General features: G+C 42.2%; 1 protein-coding gene across 2 annotated transcripts in view; it reads left to right on the forward strand.

Moving 5' to 3' along the window:
• Window positions 1–1,846: 1,846 nt before the first annotated feature.
• The window catches only part of GYS1 (glycogen synthase 1), a 40,329-nt gene continuing 22,932 nt past the window's right edge, over window positions 1,847–19,243 (forward strand). Inside the window, exons 1-5 of one of the 2 annotated variants that reach the window (XM_042474559.1) lie at window positions 1,847–2,074; window positions 3,714–3,897; window positions 13,957–14,138; window positions 18,079–18,270; window positions 18,734–18,919. In XM_042474559.1, the coding sequence (XP_042330493.1) occupies window positions 3,780–3,897; window positions 13,957–14,138; window positions 18,079–18,270; window positions 18,734–18,919 (678 nt within the window). In that variant the 5' untranslated portion in view covers window positions 1,847–2,074; window positions 3,714–3,779. Of the gene's footprint in view, window positions 2,075–3,134; window positions 3,259–3,713; window positions 3,898–13,956; window positions 14,139–18,078; window positions 18,271–18,733; window positions 18,920–19,243 lie in introns of those variants that run through there. The other variant, XM_042474560.1, reaches the window with a different exon arrangement.

Consider the following 19,243-nt stretch of genomic DNA (forward strand, 5'->3'; position numbering starts at 1 on the left):
TATTTCTGTGAGGCGGAAGAAAGAAGGAAGATTCGTGACCGTCGCTTCAAGTGCTAAATTAAACGACTGTAATTGCCGTGAAGGGAATGTGACGTACGAAGAGGCGTCGAAGAAGAGTGAACCTTTCTTCGCCCACCCTATGGCTTAATAAAGTAATAGAAACCAACCCCCCCACAAAAATAAAAACAAGTCCTTCCATAAACGCCAAATTCGATTGGATGAGACGAGACGCCATTTAGCAAGGCACCCGCCTACAAAATCTATTTCTTGTCCCATTGGTCGAATCCCCTGTCACTTAACCCGTTTATAGCACTCTTAATTTCTTATTGGCTGAGTTGTCCGTCCGTCATAAGAACAACTGGTTTTAATTATTCCAAGATGTTTTATTGGTGGGAAAGCATGTCAATCTGAATTAAGCCTTGAAAGCCGCTTATTCATTGGTTACTGTTACTCAATGCCAAGGTCAAATGCTAGATAGAAGGAAGGGCAGGATTATCTCTTGGCCCTACTAACAGCCTTTTTTGCTTAGAAGATCTCCATTGGTAGATGTATTGTCAATTCAAAAATCTGCGAGTCTCATTGGACAACTTGCCATCATCATGACAAGGAGAGCCTATCAGCGGTTCGAGGCAGCCAAAGTGGGCGTGCCATTTAAAATAAAAAAATCTGAGGATTCTTCCGTGAAGCTGATTGGTGGATCAACGGCGCATTCCTATTGGTCCAGCGAAAGGCACCATTGACGAATTTAGATTACAACGTGCGCGCGCTACGTCCGCTCTCGGGGCTACAACAAACATACCACTCCCCAGAATTCCACAGCACTGAGCCATGGCAGTTAAGCGGTTGTCAAACCGGATTATTTCTGCCGTGTGGATGCAGTCAGTCGCTGTGATCCTTCATTGTCTAGGTTGAATTTATGTAGACCCTTTGTGGTTATATGTTTTTAGGTTCAACAGCAAGCAGGGCTTTTGTATTTCTCCTTGAGCCAAAACACTTGCAAGAAATAACCCAGTTTGAAACTGCTTTAACTGCCCTGGCTGAATGCTAGGGAATTCTGGGAACTGTAGTTTTGTGAGACATTTAGCCTCCTCTGTCAGAAATGAGCGCTAGTGCCACAAGAAACTGACCATTCCCTGGATTCCATAGCACTGAACCAGGGCGGTTAATGGTTAGTGGTTTTAGTTTGGATAGGGCTCTGGAACTAGGCTTGTCAGCCGCAGAGAAGGCCATGGCAACCCCTCGGAAAACCTTGTAAGAGTGAACTATAGTGGCCATAGTCGAGAGACTTGAAGGCACCAACAACAACAGCAAGAAGAAGATGCTCCCCACTTTCCTCCTCCAATTTCCTTCTTGGATTAGGACCAGGGTTCGAATCCCCAGCTCAGCCATGTAAACACTGGAGGAAGTCACACTCTCAGCCTCAGAGGAAGGTCATGGCAACCCCCTCTGAAGAACCTGGCCAACCCTAGCTTTAGGGTCCCCATAAAGTTCAAGAAAGAGCCTTGAGGCACACAGCGCAACCAACAAGAAGATTTCCACATCTTCCTTTCATCATCCAATTTTCTTCTTGAGTGACTCTGGAGACCCAGTGGGTGACTTTGAGCAAGTCACACTCTCTCAGCCTCAGGGGAAGGCCATGGCAAACCCCCTCTGAAGAAACCTTGCCCAGAAACCCCAAGGCTAGTCCCCATAAGTCAGGAAAGGCATAGCAACAAGAAGAAGATGCCCCCCAGCTTCCCTTCCACTGTCTGCTCTTCCTTCTGATCCCCCTTTTGCCCAGCCACCCTCCTCTCTCTCTCTCTCTCTCCTCTCCATTGCTGCTGGTGAGAGTTCCCCTTTAAGACCTTGCAGCAACCTCCTCTCTCTCTTTCCACCTCCTTCCTTCCTTCCTTCCTTCCCCTTCCTTTAACTCACTCCTAGTCATTGAGCCGGATGGGAGTCCTTCCCTGCCAGCCGACCAGGGAGGCAAAGGGACCCTGATCAGGGGCAGAAAAGGAGGGAAAGCAAAAGGAGGAAAAGAAAGGTGTGCAAGACTTGGAACTGAGTGAGTCGTTGGATCCTCTCCTGCAAAGAGGTGAGTGCCATCGGACTAATCCCAGGAGTGCTTCCAAATAAATCTTCCCCCATCAATCTGCTGCATCCGAACTCTTCAAAGATCATTTTATTCCCTTTTTAGTCCTGTGTTCCAGCTTCCACCAGTTCCCAGATTCAGTGCCTCTTTGAAACCCCTCTTCTCCAAAATCCCTTTCCATGCAAGCCTTGCATGACCCCCCTTCCCTTAAATTTGAAGACATTTTGTTTTCTTTCCCTTCCCCTTCCCCTTAATCCGGTTTTCCACCCCGGATCTCATTCATACTGGCTCTGAAACCTTCTCTTTTTTACAGGAACCAGTAGGTTGCGTTGTTTCTTTTTATCCTCACAACCAACTGCTTCCAAAGCAAGGTCCCTTCCTCTGCTGCTCAAGAGTCTGATACAAAATACCTTTGTGTATCCTGTCCCCCATTGTATTAAACGTATAAAAGATATGCAGGGGGGAAGAGAAAGGAAAAAAGTGTGTGTGTGTACACACACACACACACACACACGTTGTATCTATCTGTCTGTCTATCTATCTATGTTACATCTATCTATATATTTATCTATATCTATCAGTCTCTCTCTATATATATATTGTTGTTGTTATGTGTCTTCAAGTTATTTCCAATTTATGGCAACCCTAAGGTGAACCTATCATGGGGTTTTCTTGGCAAGATCTGATCAGAAGAGGTTTTGCCATTGTGTTTCCTGAGGCTGAGAGAGTGTGACTTTCCCAAGGTCACCCAGTGGGTTTCCATGGCCAAACTGGGAATCAAACCCTGGTCTCCAGAGTTGTAGTCCAACATTCAAACTACTATGCCACATTAGCTAGCGCTCTCTCTCTTTCTATACACACACACACTTACTAGTACTAACATACACTCTCCACTTTTTCATTCTTTAAAATCACCCCTCCAGCCCTTCCATTTTTATGCCTGGAAATCTTCAGGTTTCAGTCCCTTGCAGGCTGTCTCCCCTCACCCTCCTGTGTCCTCCTCCTTCTAACCATCTTCCCAACCTCAGCTGTTGCTGCTACTCAAGACTTAAGTGCTGTCTTCCAAAAGGATCTTGTGGGGGAGAGAGAGAGAGGACTCCTGGGTTCTCTGGAAGGCAGAGGAGGCGCCAATCTGACCACACTCTCTGGGAGGGAGAGAAAAATTGGTGTCTAATTGTTTAGACAAGGTAGGCTGGGAGACAGGCCCCTGATTGTCACGGTTTGGAAGCCAAGATTTCCAAGTGTTGTTGTGTGCCACCAAGACCCTAAGGCGAGCCTTACACAGGGTTTTCCTGGCAGGTTTCTTCAGAGGCAGTTTGCCATTGCCATCATCTGAGACTGAGAGAGTGTGACTTGCCCCAGATCACCCGGAAAACTTTTATGCTGGAGCAGGGATTTGAACCCTGGTCTTCAGAGTTGTACTCCAACGCTCAAACCATTACACCATGGTAGCTCCTTAAGATTTACCAGTACTTTGAGAATAAGAAGAGGGGAGGAGCGGGTTGTGGGTATATGGGGGAGATTGGGGAGTTTATGTAAATGTGACAAGGTAACTGGGAGCAAAGACTCCAGGGGCTTCTGAAGTTCAGTTGTTTCTGAGGTGTCATAGTGTTTGAAATGATCCACCTTCCTCTTCCTCCAGGCTGAACCCTGAGCCTCCAATCTACATCCCTTCCTTACCTTCGCATCCTTCTATCCCGCAAGTGCCATGCCGCTGGCCCGGAGCCTCTCAGTGACCTCCCTGACAGGGCTAGAGGACTGGGAAGATGAACTTGATCTGGAGAACGCAGTCCTCTTTGAGGTGGCTTGGGAAGTGGCCAATAAGGGTAGGTAGTAATTTTTTTAAAAAAATGGTTTTCTTAGAGACTCCGAGTAGTGAGACTTGGGGTAGTCTTCCCGTAAGTGTATTATGCAAAATACTATGGATTTTCAAACATTTGCATCAATGTTTAATTGACTTAACTTTTCTGCACACATTCACATTTTCAATGTGCCAAAAATGCGCAGCCATTTGAATCCATGCGAAGCAGACCAACAGCCACATGTTTGATAATGTACATCCTTGCAGATACTCTGGTTACAAACTGCAAAGTTGAAGGAGTTTTTTTGCAGCCCTGCGTGCAAAAGGCCCAAACTCCAGCAAATCGCGTGTGACCGGATCACATTCTAATCAACTGGAATGAGGAGTATTTTAATTGTGTAGCTCTTGAAGGTTTGCAGACTAGAAACCAGAATGTCTATGGGGTGTTTTGTTTTGTTTTACTGGGGCAGAAGAATGGGGAGCAACATGGGTGAAAGAGAGGAGCGGATGTGGATAGACTGCTGAGATCTTTGTAAGAAAAGTTGTGTCAGGACCTTGAAGGAAATTGAACCAGTCTCTAAGAACCATCTGGGAAGAAAAAGTCCTGCTGTCCAGGGTCTTACAGGTTTTCTCACCAGAGACTTTACTGGGTTAGAGCAGGGAAGGACTGGTTCATTAGGGACATGAGTGTGTGGGATGTAACTAGTTGAGTGGTAGAGAGAACCAGATGGCAGGAAAGGATGCTGGGAACTGAGATTTTCCAGATTCTCTGGAAATGAGCTTTCAGCATTTCAAGAGTCAGAGCAAAAAATAATGAGAACAAGGGTTTCCTGTTTTGTGTTTGAAATGCAAATACAGTCGGCCTTTCTTATACACAGATTTCTTATACACAGATTCAAGCATACACGGTTTGAAAATGTTCCAAAAAAGTATAAATTTCAAATATCAAACCTTGATTTTCCATTTTTTATAAGGGACACCATTTTGCTATGTCATTATATTTAATGAGACTTGAGTATACACGGATTTTGTTATTCACGGGGGATCTTGGAACCAAACCCCAGCGTATAACAAGGGTCCACTGTACAGTCAGCCTTCCATATCCATGGATTAAACCATCCATAGCTTGAAAATAATTTAAACAAAAAGAAATTTCAAAAGCCAACCTTGATTTTGCTATTTTATATAAAGGACACCATTTTACCTTATTGTGTATATAATAGGACTTGAACGTCCATGGATTTTGGTATCCGTAGGGGTCCTGAAACCAAACCTCAGTGGATACCAAGGGCCCACTATCTATTTAACCCACAAAGAGGGGGATGTATGCTGCACCTGCCTTCTTAGAATCATAGAATCGTAGAGTTGGAAGAGACCACAAGGGCCATCCAGTCCAACCCCCTGCCATGCAGGAACTCTCAATCAGAACATCCCCGACAGATGGCCATCCAGCCTCTGTTTAAAGACCTCCAGGGAAGGAGACCCTATCACTCTCCATTGAGGGAGTGTGTTCCACTGTCGAACAGCCCTTACTGTCAGGAAGTTCCTCCTAATGTTGGGGTGGAATCTCTTTTCCTGTAGCTTTCATCAATTGCTCCGGATCCTGTTCTCTGGAGCAGCAGAAAACAAGCTTGTTCTCTCGTCAATATGACATCCCTTCAAATATTTAAACATTTAAATATTTAAATCTTCTTTACATTTCCATCACCTTGTGTACTTGACAGGTGATTTTCTAGAAGGAACAAACACTCTCTTTCTGTGGAAGCTCTCTGTACAATTTGGGATCTTGAAAAATCAGAACTTAAATTCAAAATTATGTGGAAAGTCCCCATGATAGAGGAGGTTCTTGCCTTCAGAAAGTTGCCCTCCACATGAGGGGGCTCTGGGCTTGGCTTCTCCACTCATGTCTTTAGTACTCTCAAATTCTGAATATCTGCAGAAGTGTAAGTGAGGTAGTAGTTTCTCTGTTCTAGAGCTTGGAACATTTATTGGGGGTGGGAAGGCTACAATTCTGTTTGAGAAATTCTGGAAACTGTAGTCCTAAAAGGTAACTTTTGCTTGTCTCTTCCAAGCAGTACTTCCCACTACTGTGTGAAATAACTTGGGCCTCCTTCCCTTGCATATTGTCAGTCTCTCCAGCTATAAATCCTCAGCTGCATTAATATAAGAGGCTGTAGTAGTCTTTTATGCTGTGCATTTCCAGTACTGTCAAATGGGGCAGGTTGCCAGGGGGCAACGTGATCACCCAGTGTGCCCTCTGGTGACAGAGTCAGCTGCCGTGTGTCTCCAGGATAGGTCTTGCTTAAGGCACCAAAATTTTGATGGGGACTATTTTAGGCTTCTTCTCTATGACTATAATGTGTTTGGGGGCAGGAAAGGTGTGAGAAGATGTGAAAAGGACCCTGAAGCAACTGTGTCAAGATAGGGTAAGGGGCCTCACTAGGGATTCCTTCTCCTTCTGGATATTTGCTGATAATGTCACGAAGCTATAGAATGTGCAGTTGTAAGGACATGACCCCTTGTGAGGTTAAAGTTCTCCTGGTTTATGCCTCATGGTTTGAACATGTGCCTTGCATGCTCCCTCTGGATTCTGAGCACAAGAAGGCTGCCTTCAACCTCCACAGACTCATCCCAAGAAATACATGCTATTCTGTTGAATAAGGAACTTTCTGAAATGTCACCCAGTCCTTGGAGTGGCTGCATCCTTGTATAAATAGTCAACTTCAGAGGAGGGTGGCTGCTCCCAACGAGCAGGTGGCGGCTTGGCAGAACTTCTCCTGACTCATACGCTGTCCAGATTCATACTTCTGCTGTGTCATGTGGAATCATGTGGCTTAGCACACCAAAAAAGAAAGCACATGGGACTCTGCAAGCTCCTTGCTTTCATCTGAAACCAAATCATGCTGCTAGTCCTCAAAGGATTAGCACACAGTATAGAAAGATGACACTGTCTGCTAAAATCATAGAAGTAGTTAAAGGTCTTCTGTGATTTCAGTCCTAGGCTTTATGTTGTGCACCCCCCTTTTTGCTTCCCAGCCTCATTAAGCTGTTTTATTCTTTCTCCCACCCAACCCCCTCACATTCCTGCTGTGCCTTCTGTTTAATGGTTACACATCACTAAACAGCAGTAATGTTTGTTTTACCATGTGCATTGGTTGTCAATGGATGCCATTCATGTGTTCCCTTCTACCATCTCAGTTGCTTCCCCAAATCAGCTTTAACTACATTCTAGATCGTGACCCTGAAGATAGTATGCTCTGTATAGGACTGCTTTAGATGGATTTCTAGAGGCTTCCCTTGGTTCTAAGTATGATGGCCTATCGCTTGATGAAAGCTGGGTTGCCAAGAACATGTTACAGTAGCATTAACATCTATCATGGCTCCACATTGTCTTGGATGCATTTCAAAGTTCTGGTTTTAAACTGTAAAGCCATTAAATAGCTCAGTGCTTGGTGTTTATGTTAGAGACCACATACGCCCAAATGTCCTCGTGTGATCATTAAATCAAGTAGGTGCCACACATGCAATAAAGTTAGACACCAATGGCACGTAGTCAGTGTCTAAAGTTGGATCCTGAGCAATTTGGTTTTTAGCTTACTAGACTAGATGTCTCTGGTATAACATTTTGGATTAAGACATTTTGCCTAGGTGTTCTTTAACAATTGTTGGGGCTCACCCACAACCCTGTGTATGCAGGGATAGGATAGGGTTCCTGATAGAAATATGCTTAAGGTTGTGGCACTACATGCACTTACTTAAGAGTAAATACCATTGAATACAACAGGACTTGCTTCCAAACAGATATACATCATAATTTTGCAAAATATCAAAAATTGTAAATCCCATTGAATACGGCAAGACTTGCTTCCAAACACACACATATGCACATGCACATGATTGCACCATTTTATAGAATATATATAAGTATGCACACAAATAAGTGAGTACAAATGCACACATAGCAATGTTTTATCCAACTATACTTTGAAATTCAACAGATCACAGCTTGGAATTACTAGGAAGGAATGTTGACCAGGCAGTTATCGCAATAAATATGTGAGAGTGGCAACAAAATGTTGCTGCATGGAGTGCTACTATTCATTCTTCTAACTGCTCTGTTGTATGCTAATCCACTTTTTTCTGGTCTCTCCTCCAACATTTAGCCAGGATGTCATGGACACGAATCATATTCAGTCCTCATTGGATACTCACAGTGTTTTCTCCCCATAACCCAAAGGTTTCTTGTATATTTTTAAAAAACTCTTACTATAAACCTTGGAGTTTCTACTTAGTCGACTGATACCACTCTCTTGTGCTTGGCTGATGCCATAGTGAACTGAGATTGCTATTAGTATATATGAAAATCACCTTCTGAAAGTCTAGAAGAGACATCAATATTAAATACCTCTTCCATTATCTCAGGCTTAAGAGTCAATGGTTCTTCTTATTGATTAATTACAGAATCTTAAGATTTTGACTGTATAGTATGGGCATTTCTGGGAATGAGACAGCACTTATGCAGGACACACAAGCTCCTGTAGCTGAAGAAGAACCACAATGGTCAATATTACCTTTCAGGGCTCTCACTTGGCTTCTGGTTGTAGCCTCCCAATTCAGTTTTACCTTAGGCCAAACAGAGCAGCAGTGCCCTGTGGTTTCCACAAGAGATGCTTGTGTTTATCCTGCTTGAAAGTGCCATTTGCCCTTATTTGCCCTTATAGAAAAGGATGCTATAATTCCTATGAAGTGTAGTCTTCTTGATCCATCAAACCATACAGCTAAGGTTGTTAGGGGCTGCCACCACACTGTAGAATTTATGTAGTTTGACAATGCTTTAACTGTCATGAATCTACAGATTTGTAGTTTGGTGGGGCACCAGAACTCTCAGACAGAGAAGGCTAAATCCAAAACTATAAATCCCAGAATTCCATAGCATTGAGCCGTGGCAGCTAATGTGGTATCAAACTGCACCCTTCCATCTTGCCTCAGTGCAGCTCAACCTGAGATGGCTACACACCTTCCTTACAGCTATCCATGGCTGTGGTCACTGGAGAAAGAGAAAATAACATCCTTTCCATTGACCTTCCATTCATTGTTCAGCTCCGTGACATGCTGAATTTGTAGCCTGTTGAAATAACACAGAACCCTGTGCCTGCTTTCCCCCCTGCCCCTTCTCTTTAATGATCCCTAAGGTAGAGACTCCCAGAATTCCCCAGCCAGCATGGGCAGGGGGGGTGTCTTGGAATTATAGTCCAAAAAAGTAACATTTTGCAATTATGTTTAGTCATCAGTATTCCTGGCATGTTACAGATCAGAGGGCTGTTTCAAGTTTTGATATTTCTGGGTGGTTGCAGAAGCTCTTGGTGAAGATCAGGATAAGAATGTGGTTAATAATAATAATCATTCACCCCTTGATAGGAAAATGGACCTCAGCATTGCCTTCGCAGTGGAAGGATTGAACTTTAAACACCAAGGGAAGCTTGCAGGCAATCTTTATCTTAGAGATCTTGAGATAAAGAAGAGGTGGAAAGGGCTGAGTTTGGAAAGAAGTGGGGTGTCATAAAGCTGCCTTTTTTCCTTAAGCAATGAGCCTGACATTTAAATATATATAAATATATAGGCTCTGTATTCCCTATTTCCAGTGCTTCAACACAAGCATCTTAAAGAGGCTTCAGTAATTTAACTTTCTCTTAAAAGGTGGGGAAATTGTGTTAATATTTGTGTACGTCTATAAAATTTCAGCTCTGTCTTTCATGATAAAATAGCCTCAAGGTAAGTGAGTCATAAAACCTGGCATGGGGGAAATACAATAATGTAATGACTGTAATTCCTACCGACAAGGTTCAATAGCTCAAAAGCCCAGCATAGAAGAAGTAAATGTATGAAAACAACAGAGTAAAGGTTTCTTATTCCATTAAAAGCCTAAAAAGTTGATAACAAGTGAATATTCAGGATAAAATTCCAAAATTGGGTGCCCACACACACAAAAAAAGACCATTGTCCATTGGCCATCTGTTTGACTGTTGGATGCAGGAATACCAGGAGAAGGGCTTCTGATCATAGCTATGTTACTACTAGAGCTTTGAAAAATTACTTTTTAGACTAATTCCCAGAATCTTCAGCCTGCCTGGAAAGGAGGGATTTACTGATAGCTGTAATACAAAAAAGTTGCCTATCCTAACTCTGGTTGTTGCTAGTTTAGCTGTCACCATTCCTGACATTTTACAAAGTACAAGAGAAGATATTCTTGCCTAAGAAGTTTATAGCCGCTCGGATTCCCAGTGATTGGGTGGTATATAAATAAATCCTATTATTATTATTATTATTATTATTATTATTATTATTATTATTATTATCTGAAATATGACACAGGAAGCAATAGAGGAAGGGAATCAAAGTGTAGATGGGATGGGATGGATAAGCAGGTAATCCATATGCAGTTGTTTCAATGACATCTGTTCATGCATAGTTGTAGTCCAGAAGGGTATGAATACTCTAGTGTTGTAATTCACTGCTAAAGGATTGTTCTATTTCACTGATCTATCATGGAGAACAAATATATTTGCAAGGCCTCTGTAGCAATGCTTTGCTGTCCTTCTCCTAAAATAGTTCTAGTGCTGTGAAATAGGGATGATGCTATAAAGCAAACATAAGAAACCTTTGGACCTACATAAGTTTCACCATGTTAGTCCATTACATCATAAACAAGAAGGTATCCTGTGGTGCTCTGTAGATGACAGGTGGGAATCATGCAGACTTCCACTTGATGCTGAACTGCAGCTCCCAGCATTCTTCCACACTGGCTTTGCTGGTTAAGGTTCCTGGGAGCTAGAGTCCAATAACATCTAGAGACCCTACCACTGCTATAGGCCAACAAATTTATTATTGCATGGGTTTTCCTGGGCTAAAGCCTATTCCATCTGAGGCACAGAATTTTATCCAGAATTGTAAGTGTGCATAAGTTCAGTTGCAGTGAAAAGAAAATGAAATGCAGAGAATAGTAACTGGGCAGAGATCAGTAATAGCACTTTCTTCATTTAATTTCCCTTCAATCTCACTGTCTACATTTCCACACCCAGTCATAGACTCATCTGATGAAGTGGACAATAGTCCACCAAAACACATGCTACAATATTTTGTTATCCTCCAGGCCAGACACAGAGTTCTTTGTAGTTGGCCATACAGATGTTTCTACAATTTGTTTCAGACCCTCCAAGCATGGCTAATAATACTGGACTGTGGTGTTGTTATCCAAAACATTTGGATGGCCAAAGGTTCTTCACCCCAGCAATAAAGAGAAGCAAAGTTGGTCCTTGAAGGATTTATGTGAATAATCCCTTCCTAACAGTGCTCTCTGAACTTTGTCTTTTCTTAAAGTTTCCCCAGGTTCTTCTATTCTGCAATGCTACTTCCAAGCCAGACTTCCCCTACTACATGATTAATGAGTCTGCTTTTTCCTCTCTTTTCTTTTAAATTACCTGGCTTGGAAGGAGAAGCAAAGAATTAAAATTCTAAAGCTTCGGGCATGGATTTAGTAGACGGAGCCAGGTTTCCTTGGGCACGGGTAGCTGGCATGATGGAACAGTTTGTGTGCCTTCTCAGAAGAGATCTGGCACCTACCTAGCTGCATAAAAGAGGGCAAATAGAGGAGCAGTGATCTTTTTCAGTTCCTTTCGAAAGCAGTGACTGTGAACTGCAAGAGTAGGTAACCGATATCTTCTGGTTACAGCAAAGTATCTGTGAATATTTTCTGCTAGTGTATCTTTCAGGGATAGGCTAGAAGTAAACAGTGTCTTACTTCAAGTTGACTCTGACTTGTGGCGACCCTACTGTAGAGTTTTCTTGGCAAGGTTTTTCTCAGAAAGTTTGCCATTGCCTTCCTTTTAGGTTGTGCAAACAACTTGCTCAAGGTCACTGTCTGGGTTTCCAAGGCTCAGCGGGGATTTGAACCCTGGTCTCATGAAGTCCTAGTTCAGCACTCAAACCACTGCACCACACTGTCTCTGTAATAAAAAAAAGCTTTAAAATAATACTAGTTATCAGTTGTAAGCAAGGTAATGGGTTCATTTGTCCTGTAGTGAATAATGTACAGTGATGTGCACATGGGCTGCATCTGCACTGCAGAAAAAATCCAATTTGACACCATTTAACTGCCATGGCTCAATGTAATGCAATTGTGGGGACTATAGTTTGTTTTGGCACTGGAGCTCTCTAACAGAGAAGGCTAGATATCTCACAAAATTACAGTTCCCAGAATTCCATAGCACTGAGCCATGACAGATAAAGTGGTGTCAAATTGCATTATTTCTGCAGTGCAGATGCAGTCTTAGTTACTTGATCAGCTTCCTATCAATGCCCTGCCAAGACATAACATGTATTTAGTGCCTGACGCCATTGTCTCCTGACTCCCTGGATTATTATACAGGTGTGTCAGTATGTCAAAAGTTCTATCAAAGATCAGGAAGAGAGATAAAAAGCCAGTGCAGTTGCTTTTATATGTATAAGCAACACTATGATGGAGCACAGAGGTGGGGATTTTTTTAAAACTTATTTTCTTTATATTCTGCCTTTCATCCAAAATGACAGTCAAAATGGCTTACCATATAAGTAAAACAAACAATATATGGTACAAAAGCTTTGAAAGCAGTAAGCAGTCAGTATAACTAAAACATTACTATATGCATTATGAGTTTTTGATTATCTTAAAACAGCACGCACCTCCTTCTACCCATACCACATAAAGGATAAAAGTCTATTTAAATAAAAACATATTTGCCTACTGACAAAAAGAGAACAAAGGTGGGTCAAATTGAGTCTCCCTCAAGAGCTAGCATACTGGCGATGAGGTCTATAGTCCAACATAACCTAGGTGATCTTAGATTGGGGAAGGCTGCTGTATGCAATCTCCAACTCAGGAGACCAGGGTTCAAATTTCCCTCAGCCATGGCAAGTCACTCGGTGACCATAGGCAAGTCATGCTCTCTCAGCCTCAGGTGAAGTCAAACCCACTCTGAACAAATCTTATCAAGTAAACCTCATGATAAGGTCACCTTGAGGTTGCCATAAATCAGAAACCACACAACGCCAAGTCCTTAAGATATCATGGTCCCATGTTGCTTAGGGCTTTATAAGTCAAAACCAGCACCTTGAATTGGGTTCAGAAGCATATTGGAAGCCCGTGCAGTTCTTGGAAACAGTATTATTACTCTCTCAAATGCTTATGAGAGCCAGTGTAGTGTTGAGATTTGAGTGTTGGGCTACAGTTCTGGAGATCAGAGTTTGATTCCCTGCTCAGGCATAAAAAAACAAAACAAAACCTGGGTGAACTTGGGCAAGTCACATTCTCTCAGCCTCAGAGGATGACAATGGCCAACCCACTTTGAAGAAACTTGCCGAGAAAACCCTATGATAGGTTCACCTTAGTGTTGCCATGAGTAAAAAAATGACTTGGAGGCACACAACAACAACAACAAAATGCATACCTGATCACAGCCTGGCTGTTATCTTCCTCCTCCTCCTCCCTCTGCATTATTCCCGATAGTGGTGCTTAGAAAAATTAAAACAAGTATAGTTACCGTAATAGCATTTACAAAAACAGCAGAAGTAAAACCATATACGAAGGTATTGCTAAAATATAATTAGCCCATGTATAATTAATACCCTTTGAAACAAATCTATTGAGAGACAGAAAAATAAAAATCAGCAAAACAGCACACCAATAAAAGCCCTTGTAATACATTTCTAAAAGCTTGCTAGAATTGCCAATGGAAGGACAATAGGGAGGGAACCCATCCTAGCTCCCTAGGTAGGGAGTTCCAAAGCCTGGGAGCAGCCATCAAGAATGCCTTCTCCCATGTTCCCACCAAACATGTCTGGTAAGTGGTAGCAGAACTCAGACAAAGGTCTCCTCCAAAGACTGAAGAGCCTGGGCAAGCTCCTATAGTTCTACGGATAGGCTGAATCTGAACTGTATGATATAGGGCAGGATATAAATATTTACATAAATAAGACACAGAGCTTACATGCATACAAGCTTACATGCATGCAAGAAAGAAACTAATTCTACCAATTATCTCTTGTATAGTTGGTGGGATCTACACGGTTATCCAGACCAAAGCCAAGATTACACTGGATGAGTGGGGCGAGAATTACTTCCTGATCGGGCCTTACCTGGAACTGAACGTCCGCACACAAGTGGAGCTCATAGAGCCACCGAACCCTGCCATCCGTCGTACTATTGACTCCATGAACGCAAAAGGATGCAAAGTAAGAATTAAGGATGCAAAGTAACAATTTTAAATTGTTGTAAACCACCTTGAATCCCATTGTGGGAGAAAGGCAGGATATAAATCCATAAAATAAAATAAATAAAAATATAAAATAAAGTAAGAAACTTCAGGGTGATGGTGACAAGGGCTGCCGGTCATAGAAGCCAAAAAGAAGACACTGGGATTTGGGGCTGCAGGTACCTGATAGCCAGCATGGTGTAGTGGTTTATTTGAATCCCTGCTCAACTATGGAAATCCACTGTGTGAGCTTGGGTGAATCTCACTCACTCAGCCTCAAGAGGAAGGCAAAGGCAAACACCCTCTGAACAAATCTTGCCCCCCCCCCCGGCAAAAAAACCCAACAGTGATAGGGTTTGTTTTGGAATCACTATAAATCAGAAATAACTTGAAGACACACAACAAGATACTGATACTCACAAACGGGAACTCACCAGCTGTACAAAGACTGTAGCTCACTAGTAGAGTATATGAAGAACATTCCTGATTCAATCCCTGAAATGTCAGTTTTAAAAAATGGCAAAAGAGATGGTAGCATGTATGTGGTGTAATGTTTTGAACCAATGTGGTGTAATGGTTTGAGCATTGGAGTAGAACACTTGGAGACCAGTGATCGAATTTCAAGACTGCCAAGAAAGGTTCATTTCATTAACCGTTTCCTTTGGAGTCATCTGGCAGTACAATTTGTCTACTTGGGGGGGCAGTTTTTTTAAATGATGTGGGGCTTGAGAGGCACACAGTTTCCACCTTTGTTTTGTTAACAGCTCTACCATCACTGTTTGTGACATATAAATATACAGTATACGTCATTCTTGAGTTTCAGATTTTTGTATTTGTGCCTTTCCCTGGTTGAAAGCATAAGATTGTCAAACGATGGTAACACTGTTGTAGATGTATTCATTGGCTCAAAATTCCAGTTTGCCTTGGGAAAGAAGATCCAGAGTTCCTGGTTCTCATATTAAAATACAGAGAACAAAACAAGTCTGTTGTGTTTAGCTGCTCTTGAATGCAGGGGGAACCAAAGGCTTTATGTCTATCTCACTCTTTCCCTAAAGCTCCATTGGATCAGAGACAGTGGAATTCTAGCTCTTACTTTCAGCTGGCACTTCCAAGGGTCCTTTGCTTCTCCTCCCCCCATCCATGCCAGACAGTAAATCTAGGATGGAGGGAGATGAAGTCCAATAACATCAGGAGGGCCACAGGTTTCTCCCTGCCCACCCACCATGGTAAGCTGAAGATTCAACAGAGGCAAATGCAAATTTTGCCCTCAAGTCATGATTTAATCTGTGTAACTCTCTCCCACAAGATACAGTAGCAAGTTATGGCAACATGATTTTTAACCTCAAGGATGATTCAGATCTAGTTTTGGCAAAAGATAGATCTGTCAGCATCCATTAGTCAGAATAGCTAAATTCGGGACTTCATTTTTGCAGATAGTAAGATGTTGGGAGAAGACTGCTGCCTGCCTGTCCTTTCTTTATAAAGGTGCATCTGGTTGTTACTGCCTGTGACAAGATGCCTTGTTATGATGCAGTAAGACTAGCGTGTAATCGTTCAGATACTTTAGGCATGATAAGCATATGGCCCTCTTTCCAGATGTTACTGAAGTATAAATTCCATCGCCTTCTAGCTAGCTACCATTGCCAATAGTGTGAGGGATCATGGAAACTGCAATCCAGCATTTGGAGACTCACAGTTCCTCCATCCCTGGTACATGCTATGATAACTTTATGTAGAGCTGTCAGCACACATGGATGTTGTTCTTGGTGACTTCTGTATGGCAGATGTTGTACACAGTGGTGCATGGACTTGGTCCTTGAAGAGATCAAACCTGAAATCTTCTTGGAAGCCAAGATTATCAAATTGAGGCTGTTGTATCATGAGAATGCACCACTCATTAGAAAAGACAATAATGCTAGGAAAGGTAGAAGGCAGTAGAAAGAGAGGAAGACCGAATGCCAGACAGACTAAATCAGGGAGGTCACAGGCATGGATTTAGAGGACCTAAGCAGAGCAGTGGAGGATAGGGGGTCTTGGAGATATCTCATCCACAGCATTGCCATGAGTTGGGGTTGACTGGAGGAGGCAGGAAAAATGACCTTCTCTCAAGGGAGGGAGACCTAAGAAAGCACTAAGAGAACTGTATCCCAGACTTATCCCTGCTTTCTGGTCCCAGGGCTCTCTTATACAGAGACAGTCACACCAGATTTCAAACCTAACTTTGATACTGAAAATATGTAGACTGTGGTGGTCTTTTTGTTTGCCCACAGCTGTGCTGGAACCAACTGTAGCTTCTTACTGGGCAGAGATGCTGGTTTCTATGTGTCCTCACCAAACACGCCTGTGATAGTGTTGGATGGAGAGAAAATCTTCCTCTGAAGATCTTAAAAGTTGACTAGGGTCAAAGATAGTAATTAATTAATTATGGAGTGGGAGTGTGTGTCTAGAGTCATATGCTGTATTTTTAATCTTTTTAGTTAGGCTTTAAATGTTTTTAACTATTTAAACCATTTTTAATGTGATTTAATTTTTTTAACTTGCAAATTAATATTTTAGCTTGATCTTTTTAAAATTATTGTGAGCTGTTTTGAATCGTATCTTGGGAGAAATGCAGGACATGAGTTCAGTCAATCAAAGACGGTAGCCACTATAGCTCTTTAATATGTACCAGATTCACCAGATGTGTGTGTATCCTCCTTCCTTTCTCTTTGTTTTTTATCTAACCTCACTCTCCTGCACACACTTTCCTGGCCAGGAGGGCTGCCAAATATTTCTGCTTAGGCAGTTATTTTGGGCAACTCAGCAAAGAACAACACCAGGCAGGCGACCTTTCACAAAATGGAGATGGGGTAACATGAACTGAGGCTAAAATTAACCCACACACCTCTCACACTCTCACATAGAGCACTGCCCCCTTCTTGTGAAACCAGTTCAAAGGGAACAATAATAGAGTAGTGAAGTAAGTGAGTGAAAGAAGAGGGGGAAACCTCAGACCAATGGCGTAATGTGGAGAGATTTTCTGGGTTAGAATGGCAGTCAAGACTTATTAGATTCCCCAAGAAAGGAGAAAAGCTTGAAGGCCAAACAAGGAAAGTGCAGATCTCAGTTTGAGTTAAGGTGGTTTACCAGATTTTGCAATAGTCATTTTGCAAGTTGCCATGAGGATGCTTAAATGTGAGGTATTAATTGCTTAAATAAGTAATTGGCCCTAAATCATGATGACACATCTTAATGCATTTCTGTAGAGAAGACTGAAACCCCATATAGAATTTGGACCTCCATGTGTCTGACTTCCAAATAAAAATATGAAGCACGTCTCTAGGCCTAATAGCCAATGTGAAAATATACAAGTATTATCTGCCAAAAGCCTAGAAATAAAAGGTAGAGTTTTGGTAGAACTTCTCTGGCCCATGTGAATTCCTTTCTTCTCCCATAATTACTCTTATTCCATGGTCTCCGTATTTCCTACTGTCTCCAGGCTATTAGATCGATCTGGTTAGTACTTGGATGTGAGACTGCCAACAAATACCAGGTGCCGTGGGCTATATTTCAGAGCAAGGAACTGGCAAAATCACTTCTGAGGATTCCTTGCCTAAGAAAAGCCTATGAAAAATTAACAGGGTCACCATAAGTCGACAGGCAACTTGAAGGCACATGCATGCATACTTTTTAAAATGTGTGCATGTATGTTTGTGTATGTGCACATCTTTTGGAGCAGGGCATGGAACCAAAATATTTAGCTTCAATTGTAATCATATATTCGTAAAACTGAAACACGGTGTCTTGAAGTTAGATAGCTTACTCATTTCTAATTTAAATGTCAAAATATGTGTTTCAGTAGCTGCATTGCTAGAGAAAAATCTCTGGACTAGGTAACTCTGAGTGTGTCAACTAATTTTCCATGTATAATCCCTATCCAGGTTTACTTTGGTCGCTGGCTGATTGAAGGGGGGCCCTATGTGATCCTCATTGATATCGGAGCAACTGCCTGGAGCTTGGATCGCTGGAAGACAGAGCTCTGGGAAAGCTGCTCCATTGGGATTCCTTGGTATGATCGAGAGGCCAATGATGCAGTTCTCTTTGGCTTCCTTACCGCCTGGTTTATTGGGGAGGTAAGGAAATGTTTTCCTGTATGATTTACTTACTTACTAAATATGTTTCTTGGCCAATTTTCAAGATTATTGTTTTCCCAAGGTGGCTTGCAATATAAATGAATAAAATTCAGTATCAAATTATAACAGTCTCTTCAGTTTAAAACCAGACAGAGCAAGTTTATATTTAAGGTCTGATTAAAAGCAGCTACTAAGGGATCCAGGGTTAGCTCTTGATGCCACCATTAGAAGTCTTTTCTCTAGAGTAGGCAGAGGAATAATGCAGCCCTCCAGAAGTTATTGGACTGCAATTCCAGAGTAGCCATCCCTGTTCTGGTACCACCAATTTTACTTGTTTTAGTAGCCAGTAGTATGCAAGGCTTGCAAAGATCAGAGAAAGCATGGACAGGTTCAAATAATGTTTGCCTTTTTTTCCTCTGCTCTATAAAGCTCCTGTTTCTCTTTGCTTGTGCCCTTGATACAGTTTTCTGCGCAATGTGAAGAGAAGCCATTCATCATTGGTCATTTCCATGAATGGCTGTCTGGGGTTGGCCTTTTCCTGTGCAGGATCCGGAAGCTTCCGGTGGCTACCATTTTCACCACCCATGCTACCTTGCTAGGACGTTATCTATGCGCTGGCAGTGTAGACTTCTATAATAATCTCCAGACGGTGAGTCTTATGAGGAGGAGAAATGAGGTTACACCGAGATGGGGAACAGATGGATTCCTGAGCAGGGCTTCTCCCGTGGTTGCTCTTCTGGAGACACAAGTGCTAATTTTTAGTCACCTACAAATTATTTGTATATTTATTTATTATTGCATTGTTATGTGCCTTCAAATTGACTCTGATTTAGGGGGCAACTCTGTATAGAGTTTTTCTGGGAAATACTTGCCATTGCCTTCCTGTGAGGCTAAGAAAATGTGATTTGCCCATAGTCACTTACTGGATTTGGTTACCTGAGTGGGTATTCGAACCCTGATCTTATGGAGTCCT

Source organism: Sceloporus undulatus, chromosome 6, assembly GCF_019175285.1.
Source record: "Sceloporus undulatus isolate JIND9_A2432 ecotype Alabama chromosome 6, SceUnd_v1.1, whole genome shotgun sequence".
NCBI classification, from domain to species: Eukaryota; Metazoa; Chordata; class Lepidosauria; order Squamata; family Phrynosomatidae; genus Sceloporus; species Sceloporus undulatus.